Here is a 10,533-nt window from a genome sequence, read left to right as displayed (position 1 = left end):
GAAAGCCTTTGCGTAGTCAATAAAACATAGGTAAACATCTTTCTGATATTCTCTGCTTTCAGCCAAGATCCACTGGATATCAGCAATGATATCTCTCGTTCCCCGGCCTCTTCTGAATCCAGCTTGAACCTCTGGAAGTTCTCTGTCAATGTATGATTGTAGCCGTTTCTGTATTACCTTTCGCAAAACTTTACTCGCTTGAGATATCAAAGAGATTGTCCAAAGATTTCCGCATTCTGTTGGATCACCTCTCTTTGGAATGGGCACAAATACTGGTATCTTCCAATCAGTTGGCCACATAGTTGTCTTACAAATTTCTTGCCAGAGATGAGTGAGTGCCTCTTGTGCTGCCTCACTTTCTTTAAAGATTTCAATTTTCATTCCATCATCACTAGCCATTATAGAGATGCAAATCAAAACACCAACGAGATATCATCTCACACCAGCAATAACAGCAAAGATCAAAAAATTTGAGGACAATAAATGCTGGCGTGGATATGGAGAGTCTGGGACATTCCTGTATTGCTGGTGGGACTGCAAAATGGTCCAACCTCTCTGGAAAGCAATATGGCACTTCCTCAGAAGGTTGAAAATAGAAATACCTTATTATCCAGCAATTCCTCTACTTGGTATTTACCCACAAGAAAAACAAACCACAACACGAGAAGATATATGCACACCAATGTTCATAGCAGCACTATTTACAATAGCAAAGAGATGGAGACAGCCAAAGTGCCCATGAACTGAAGAATGGATAAACTGTGGTACATACACACAATGGAATATTATGCTACCTTGAAGAATAACAAGGAAGCTGCAAACCACCAGTTCACATGGATGAACCTTGAGGGCATTATATTGAGTGAAATTAGTCAGTCACAAAAAGAGAAATACTGCATAGGACCACTACTGTAAAAGACTAAGAAAAAAAACCCATTCTAAAGGGGGTGGGGTGAGGGGAGGGATGGAAAGGTAGAGCATAGGGCAGGTAATAGACACAGGATAGTTAGGATGCTGGAGAGGGGGAATGAAAGAGCAAAGCAGAGGGGAGAACAAAAAGGCAGGTTTGAATGGGCTAAGTGGGACAGAGGTAAATAATGATGTATACACAACCTTGGAACAACAGGGCGAGGGCGTACACCGAGTGAGATATAGCTGAATAGGGAAAAAGGTGGAAATAATGTTAAGATGCTTGGTGGCCTACTGAATCTTGGTATTCCTTGCATTCCATTGTAAAATAGACATCGGAAGGGGAGAGAAAGGAAAAGCCAGAAATATCACCATAGAAATCTTGTAAGTCTGTCTTCTGCCTATAACTGATTAGAATACCTAAAACAGGGATACAACGTCGTGCCCAGTGAAGGAGGCTGCCTGCGGAGCCTCTGTATTATGTAAGACTATAGGTGGAATCCTGAACAGCATCCAGAATCTTCAGAGGTGGGAAATTTCCCCGAGAGGACGGCAGACCAGCCTGGAGCAGCTAGAAGAATAGAAGATACCTCTTGAAAGACTGACTGACAGAAAAAATACAAAACAGACTGACCAATGACTACAAGAACAAGCAAGTTGCCCGCACAGGAGACATCAAGGCAAGGTGTTGGGCCCCCTCAGAGTAAACCCCCTTCCAAGACTAAGATTCAATGGGAATACACACTCTGATGAGTGACCACGTTCGCCACCAACAAGGGGAAGAGAGGGAAAAACAGTTATAAGGCTGTGAGCTAAGCCCTACAATGGTCAGTAGACTCCTGTGAACCCAGGTGGAAACCTGGTTGGCCAGCAGTGTGGCAAGACCTGGGCCCAGAGTCAGTGACATAGGCATGGAGTGGAGAGTGAAGTGTGCAGCGGATAAGAAGAGAGGGCATAATATCCACAAGGGCACCCACACATCCAGATAATACCCATTTGACCTAAACTCAATGACTGGGTGATCAGAGTTCAACTAGGAGGGAGTAACCTGATACAATTAGATGATCTTGAACTATAACTATGGATGGAGTAGCTTAAAAAGAGGTAACAAATCTTTGCAGCAGGGATCATTTCCACCCGCTCAATACACAGAGTAGACAGGGATGGGCAACTTGGACATTGACTATCCAAATTGGAAGATGGGGGGCTACAAAGGCAAGAAGTGACCGGCTTACAAGCTTTCAAGAGGGAACCTAGAGCCAGAGAGCATGGAGAAAGGTAGAATAATCTCCACAGAATCTCCACTGAGTATTACCCAATTCTAAGCAGGACTGATAAAAGGAACTGCAGAGAGGTCTCTTGTGATGCAAGGGTGAATAATTGTTACCAGGACTGATTGTAAAGGTTGTAAATGTAAAAGTGGGCATTTTGTGGCAAAGAGGGGACTGATTGACTTTGCAGGCTGGGAGCGGAGGTCCCTGGAACCATGAAGGGAGAAGAGCGGAGAGTGGAACCCTACCCAGAGAGGCAGCGATCCCCGAGATGGAAGCGAAGGACTCAGGACTCAGGGAGGAAGAGGGACTGTGTGCTGATGACCGGAGGGGGAGGGGAAGAGATCAGGCTTATAAGATGTACCCTTTTGTTGATTTATGATGTGTGGAGGGGACAGTAACCATGGCAATTAAACAATACACGAAGAGTATAAAACTAATGTTCTCCCACGTAAACCGTAAACTGTCACATAATTCACAATAAAACTTTAAAAAAACAGCATTTACCTCTATTTACTTTGACCTTCCCTGTGTCTCACACTACTATCGCCATCTCCTCTGCCAACCTCTCTCTAACTGGATATATTGCCACCCATGTCAACGTGTGTCTACCTTCTAGTGTACCATGAATTTTTATGAACTAAAACCAAATCCATTGCTAAGAACGTCGATTCCAACTCCTAAAAGTCCTGTGTAAGTTTCCGAGGCCACAGATCTTAGAGGAGCAGACAAAGCCTCATCTGTCAGTGGGTGCTAGGCCTCAACTGCTGACCTGTGTTTTGTAGTCCAGTGTTTATCCTACTGAAACTTTTCTGGCTGTGGAGACAACATCTTCATGAAGCAATGTTACTGCACCTTCAAAGTTGAGCAGGAACAGCAAGCAATGTTAAGTGAATGAATTGGGTTAGGAAAAGTACACGCTACTCAGCAAAGGGTCGACCATATGGTAGGGAACTGACAAATATACTGTATGACAGGACGGCCTGGGATACAAGCTAAAAATGAGGCTGAGATTAGATCATGCATTGCCTGGAATTTATCCCTGTCACATAATGGGAGCCACTGGAGATTTTAAAGCACTTTTCCTAAATTGTTACTCAAGAAAAATGACAATGCACTTAAAATAGGATCCTTAAAAGATTATAAAAATTCTTACCCTGAGTTTTCAGTAGGCAAACACATGCCAAACCGATTGATGCCTGCTTCCATGCATCTTCTTATCATAAGCCGATATCGTACCCCATAAACACGCAGAGGACAAGTGACTGATGGGAAGGCTATGGCACAGGCAAAGATGGGGACATTTCTGTATATGCTAGAAAGTAAGGGAAATGTTAATCTATGCCCATAAACTACGACAGACAAATTGAAGTACTGGTGGTGGTGTGCCCTTGAGTTGGGTCCAACTCATAGCGACCCTGAATAGGGTTTCTGAAGCTATAAAGCTTTATAGGAGCAAAACGCCTCATCTTTCTCCCGGAGCAGCTAGTAGATTTGAACTCCTGGCTTTTTGGTTAGCAGCCCAACTCACTTCCTACTTCTCTGCCAGGGTGAGTCACTGCAAAATATCTAAACCTAACGAAGTCTCAGTTCTGTCATTTACAAAATAAAACCTTCAAGATGAAGTGTAAATGGGGAAAGAAAGCCAGAGACCACGGCTTGAGAAACTCCTCAGTGCATCTGTGTTTTCTGCCAATCCTATTTTATTTAATTTGAGGAGAGAGAACATGCCAAGTCACATGCATAGAAAAGTTACAGCTCATGGCTGCCATAAGTTTCTAGTAAAAGCGAAGTTACATAAATTGACAAAGGTAATGAGTTCTAAACAGAAAAGAGTTCAAGAGTTACAAGACGGCAGTAATTAAAGGTTTCCAGCTGCCATTAACTTTATGTTCAGTGATACAACCGACAATTATTAATCCTGCCCGGGTGGCACAGTGGTTAAGCATTGGGCTGTTAATATATTGGAAGCTCAAACTCACTACATGATCCAAGGTAGAAGGATGTGGGAGTCTGCTTCTGTAAAGATTTACAGCCTTGGAAACCTCACGTGGAAGGTTCCACTCTGTCCTATGTAAGGTCACTGTGAGTCAGAATCAACCCAACAGCAATGGTTTGGGTACACCAAAATCTTAGAATTGCTTTCTCTCCTATAGTTCTAAATCCTTAACAATTTCAATTCTAAAAAAAGATTCAGCATCAATTTTCTAAATACAAAAAACAACTAAATAATTCTACTAAACACTTTTGAAACACTTCTTATAGCTTATTGAAATTTCATTTCCATAAACTCTTTGCACTTAATTATTTTTTTATAATTTTCTGAGACTTTCCAATTTCTCTGCCAAATCAAAAATCTGAAATAAAGCTATGATGTTAGCAAGGGTTTTATTCTGTAATCTGAACTTGAAATCAAGTACACATAGATAGCATTGAGTACTTACTTTGGTAGTTGTGACATTTCTTTAATATCAATTCTTTTTCTCTCTGACAATTCATCTGGTAAATAACGAACTATTAATTCTTCAGCCAAAGTTGTTATATTAAAATTTCTGCTTGCCAAAAACTGTAATAGAAATGTTAAGTGATGATGTTGTCATTTACAACACAGTAAGTTATTCAAATAGAACAAGCAGTCTCTTCCCAGTCTAGAAGCTCAACAAGGGGAGGTAGTCACTCAAAGACAGATATGGATGACAAACCTGTGCCAGGGACAGACACATGGGAAGGAGAACACCTGGTAGGAGGATGGAACATTTCCTTTCTTGATGGACTCTACAGTTTCAAGATTCATAATGTCAGTAAGGGGAGAAGGAAGCAGATGGATTCAGTAAGATAATGAGTGAGAAGAGGAATACAAAATCATCATCTTGGAGAGTGAAAAAGCTACTAGGAAAAAAAGTAATATGCTTGAATTCAAGTGTTAGTTTTAAGTCTCAGATTTAAGATTGTGAATTTCAACTGAAACCAATCTCTCTAATTTTGTGGTTTCCTCTAGGATTGCTAATGTTACTAATATGATACATGCAAAAGGCAAAGGGTTTCTTTACCCTGGGATTGTGAAAGGCAGTTGAAAGGGAGCATGTTATTCAAGCACAATGAGAAAGGAAGTTATGTGGAAACTGAATAATGGATTGGTAGGTCATATGCAACTAAAGAATTATTCCCCTAGTGTATGTGTGTGTGTGTATATATAGTCTACATTATTTTAGCTCAGATTTGTTAGATAATAGCAGCTAACAACTATTTTTCACTGAGATCTTAATATACACATCAGGTATCACTGCAGACACTTCATATAAATAGGGTTGGTCCTTAAAATAGCATTATACTTTAAGACCTGTATCATTTAAAATAAAATAAAATAAAAATATCCAGGGTCAGGACTGTTGTTGCTAAAGTGCCATCAAGTTGGTTTCAACTAGTAGCCACACTGTATTGGTTTCTGAGGAGTGATTTGTGGATTTCAACTGCTGACCTTGTGGTTCCTAGTGCAATGCTGATCCAATAGTACCACATCAGAATTAAGTGGTCAAAGCAATTACTAAAAGAGGGAGTATCAAGTGCTACTTACAAAGCATTGTGGTGCTGCAGGTAAACGCTGAACCAAAAGTCAGTTTGAAACTCACCAGTCGCTCCTTGGAAACCCTCTACAGGGGGTCTCGATGAGTTGGAACTGACTAAACAGTACTTAACAACAGAGCTTATAAAGGAGCACTAGTGTGGCGCTGAAAGGATAAGCAATTAACCTCTAGGTCAAAGTCAGTGGTTCAAGCTCACCAGGCGCTACTCAGAGATCCTATATAAGGTCACTATGAGTCTGAGCTGACTAGAGGACACTTAAGCAACAACAGAGATTGTAAGTAATCACAAAACAGAGAGTTCCTTCATTTCTCCTTCATCTCCTCTCAAGGCGTAGTCATACTGCACTGCTCAGTTTAGCACAGGACCAAGCAGCGTTTCACTCTGCTGTGCGTAAGGCCGCTATAAATCAGAGATAGGTTGATGACAACAACCAACAACAGAGATGATTTAATGTATTATATGGAAGGATAGGCCTTGTAGAAAGCTTAATTAAAAGATGAACATTTTTTCCCCACAAACTCTTTGAAGACCCCTCATATGCACACAGGAGCCCTATAGTGGTGTAGGATAAGCACTGGACTGCTAACAACAAAGCCAGTAGTTAGTTCAAAACTACCAGGGGCTCCATGGGAGAAAGATGAGGCCTATGCTCCCATAATTATTTATAGCCTAAGAAACTCAACACAGGATTGCTGTGAGTTGGAATCAAGTCGAAAACACTGGGTTTGGGAGAGTTTTTTTTTTACTGAAGAACAGTGAGTAAAGTGTTTTACTAGGCATTATGTTAACCATCAAGCCAGTTCTGATTCACAGCAACCCTATAAGGAGCTTCCAAGCAGAGGATGGCAGGTTTAAATCACCAACCCTGCACTTAGCAAGTCCAGTGCTTATCCTATAGCACCACACCAGGACTCAATCTCGTGTTTTAGAAAGCTTTAATTTTTATTAGTAAAGAGGGAAAAAAAATATCATTTAAAAACTCAAGTGTAACCTCTCTCTTACCGTGTCAGATCAAAAACTCAGTTTACTGTATATTTTTTTTAACAAAAGACTAAACTGAGAGAGACTAGAGGAACCCTGAGACTGACACCCTAAAACACCCTTTTAACCAGGTCAATAATCTTTTAAAAAGAACAGATTGGGGGGTGGGGGGCCCAGGGAAACTGGATGGATAAAACCAGGGCAGGCAGGGCAAAAATGGGGAGCAGTGCTGACACCTGGTGGAGACTATAATCAACTAATGAAACAATTTGTATATTCATTGTTGAACAGGAATTTAATTTGCTGTGTTCACTTAAAAGTGTTTGTTTGTTTTTTTTAAAAAAAAAACAGAAAACAAAAATTTTAATTGTGGAAATTTATTGGCACTGCTATAAATATTCACTATTTGAAAAATCAATCATAAAGTCTTAAATCTGTTTTAAGTAGCTTACCTCTGCGTTAAATGTATCTGACCAGCTTCCCCTGCAAAATCTAGGTTTTCCTGGTTTTGATTTCAGACCAAAGATAGTTACAACTGACTGGGCTCTAAGAGGGACTCAGCAGTCACCAGGCATGAGGCTAGTCCTCCATTTTATGCAAAATAACTGAATCAGTAAGACTCCACATTGATAGGAGTTGATGGTAAGACGCCATGGGACACATTAAGGGCACCATAATGCTGTCTGCTAACTGCAAGGTTGGCGGTTCAAACACACCAGCCACTCCTCGGAAACCCGAATAGAGTATATGAGTGAGTCAGAACCAACTCAGTTCAAACACACCGGCAACTTCTCGGAAACCCGATTACAGTATGAGTCAGAAACAACTCAACAACACGGATTCAGACAATATACGTTATTTTCAATAGATGTTTGAGAAAGCACAGGAAAGAGACCCATATATTTTAACAATTGGTTAGTAGGAACAAAGCAAATATAGGAAATGGGGTTCAAAAAAGGGGCCATCTTGTTGTTTTACAAAATCAACTTACTTCAGAAAGCGTTTCTTTGCACACTGGACAAAATGAGATATAGTCAAGGCAGCACTGAATGCATTTCAGGCAAAAAGTATGTCCACATGGTGTAGTGACAGGCTCAAAAAGCAACCTGGGGAAGGAAAAAAAAATCAGTGGTTTTCAGTAAGAAAGGTCCAGAATAGACTAAACAATCTTCTATTCCTTTAGTGATTCCTTCTGTAATATCCTTAAATCTTTTAGAATTCACTTACACCAACTTCAATACTTTAAGAAAGTAACTCAATTATTATTACTGACGTACGAATCATTTTTCTGGTAATAAAATGCCTATTTACGTTTAGGTATAAGAACTCAGGCAGAATTTTTTTAAGGAGCTGGATAATGCTGTCTCTCCCCATCCTACCTCCTGCAGAGGAAACACGCAAAGTCAATCAAGTCTAGTGAGTACCCTGAAGAGCCCATGCTCCTTTGCGATGAGGAATCTGCATCAGGAAAAAAAACAAAAATGTAAACGTTAACACTAATTAATACTTGAATATCTGATGACAGCATGCAATAAATATACTTCCTCAGGACAAAACATATTAATGTTAACAGATTACACTGGGCAGGAATAGTTGCTGTCTGATTAATTGTATATAATGATCCAAATTGGCAAAGAGGAAGTAAAACTCCATTTGTACATGATATGATCTTATACACAGAAAACCCCAAATACTGGGCAAAAAAAAACTACTAGAACTCATGGGATGATTCAGTAAAGTGGCAGGGTACAACATCAACATAAAAAATCAGTCAGGGTGGAGCTTGATGGCAGATAGGGTAGAGGTGCAGTGACAATCTCATGTCAGCTATAACACAGAATACTAGATGAAACAGGTTCAGGGGAGAGCTCCAAAACTCTGAACCACCTATGTAGGAGTATTTTGAAAGTTTGAAGGCTTATAGCTAGTGGAACTTACAGCAGAAGTAAGAAATTGAGTGCTTTTGAATGTGCTGGGCGGAGCCAACAACTTGTGCAAGACCCAACAGGTGACCAAGTTGGGGAGCAAATAGACCCGCCAGAGACTGACTCCTGAAAGAACCTTGGAGATAAATTTAAGGACAATGTGTTTTGTTTTGCCTTTTGTTTTTAGTCTGGTCATTGGTCTCTCACTGCCTGCACACCTCCATTCTGGTGACTAGAGTGCATGCCTGAGCAAGTAAATGCACCACCACCACAACCAACAGTGGAGGGTACTTTTACTACACATGTGCACAGATCCTCTCAGCTTTTAAAACCAATGGCAGCACACAACAGCCATAGGTGGCCCTGAAATGTTTATTATTAATAAAAATGCCAGAACAGAGGTTATGGAGAGGGAGAGAGAGACTAAAAATGAAACAGGATGAAAAATAAATCCTGAGTTACATCATAACAACCAACAGTGGCATCCTCAAACTTCTCAGGCAGCCTTAAAAGCAAGAAGCTGAAAGGGCACATTAAAGTCATACTTATATTAGGCTACACATGTTTTTTTTTCCTCTCTTTTTTCTGCGATTATAGACTACAGTATCCAATCTTTTTTTTTTTTTTTTTTTTTGCTATTGCTTTTTTGGTTCCCCCTTTTACCATTGGGGGCTCTTTCTATATCTCTATATTACCCAAGAACAGACAGCACCTGCTGTCATGTAGGCAAGCTATAATCACATCCTATAAAACCCCACAATCCAGGCAAGAAACAATACCAACTGCCATACACCAAGAAGGCAGACAACACCTGTGAAAGTTACTAGTTAAGTCTTAAGAAGAATGAAAACGAAAAGTCCACCTGCTGATCACATCTACCTGGAGGCAATCAGGAAGTATAAAAGATACCATAACACACACTCAATTAAGTATTAAGGCCACAGCTAATCACTCAACATACCCAAGAAGCAAAAACAGATGACCATATCAGCACATGTCCAGAAACAAGACAAAGTGTCTGAGACAAAAGATCTGTTGTTAGACCTACACTCCATACTGGAAGATGGTCAGGCCTTGGAAATGCCTGAGAAGGAATTAGAAAAATAATTATAAAATGTATCAAAACACTTCACAATGGAGTTGAGAAAAATAAGGAAGAAGTCAGGAAAACGCTACAGGATCAATCAAATTAGATGTTGTCTTCAAGAGACATATCTTACACACAGAGACAAAAACACATTAAAAGAAAGGATGGAAAAAGCTATACCAAGCTAATTATAATAAACGAACAAGAGTGGCAGTACTAATCTCCGATAAAATAAACTTTAAGGCAAAAACCAGAATAATAGATAAAGATAGACATTATCTAATGATTAAAGTGACAATTAAATAAGATGACATACCATAATAAATATCTAGGCTATCAATAAAAGAAATCCAAAATATATAAAGCAAACTAATATATTTGGAAAGAAGAAATAGACGAATCTACACTAATAGCAGGCAATTTTAATACATCGCTTTCAGAAATGGATAGAACAACCAGAAAGAAACTCGACAAAGACAGAGGAACTTAACAACACTATCAGCCAACTGCATTTCATAGATAAATACAAAGCATGTGCTGGCGACAGCATCCGAAAGTACGGAGAAACTGTGGCCCTGTGACAAAATGGATAAAAATCCAACCCCGGGGCCCTCCTCAGAATTGCGAGCCATGGACCCTGGGGGCCAAGGAAGTGACCTCCTGAAGTCCTGGGTTCATAGGCTTTTTGCGAACTCAGTGGATGGCTGTTGTTGTTGTTGTTAAGTGCCATCGAATCGGGTCCGACCCATAGCGACCCTGTACAGGGTTTCCGAGG

General features: G+C 40.2%; 1 protein-coding gene across 1 annotated transcript in view; it reads right to left on the bottom strand.

The window, feature by feature from the left end:
- Window positions 1-10,533, bottom strand: part of LONRF2 (LON peptidase N-terminal domain and ring finger 2) — an 84,932-nt gene that overhangs the window by 13,324 nt on the left and 61,075 nt on the right. Inside the window, 4 exon segments of the mRNA XM_006870773.1 lie at window positions 3,337-3,495; window positions 4,625-4,746; window positions 7,738-7,852; window positions 8,126-8,204. Of these exon segments, the coding sequence (XP_006870835.1) occupies window positions 3,337-3,495; window positions 4,625-4,746; window positions 7,738-7,852; window positions 8,126-8,204 (475 nt within the window).

This window comes from Chrysochloris asiatica, unplaced genomic scaffold (genome assembly GCF_000296735.1).
Source record: "Chrysochloris asiatica unplaced genomic scaffold, ChrAsi1.0 scaffold00150, whole genome shotgun sequence".
Lineage (NCBI taxonomy): Eukaryota > Metazoa > Chordata > Mammalia > Afrosoricida > Chrysochloridae > Chrysochloris > Chrysochloris asiatica.
The sequence above is the reverse complement of the archived record's forward strand: the minus strand, read 5'-3'. Positions and strand labels throughout refer to the sequence as shown.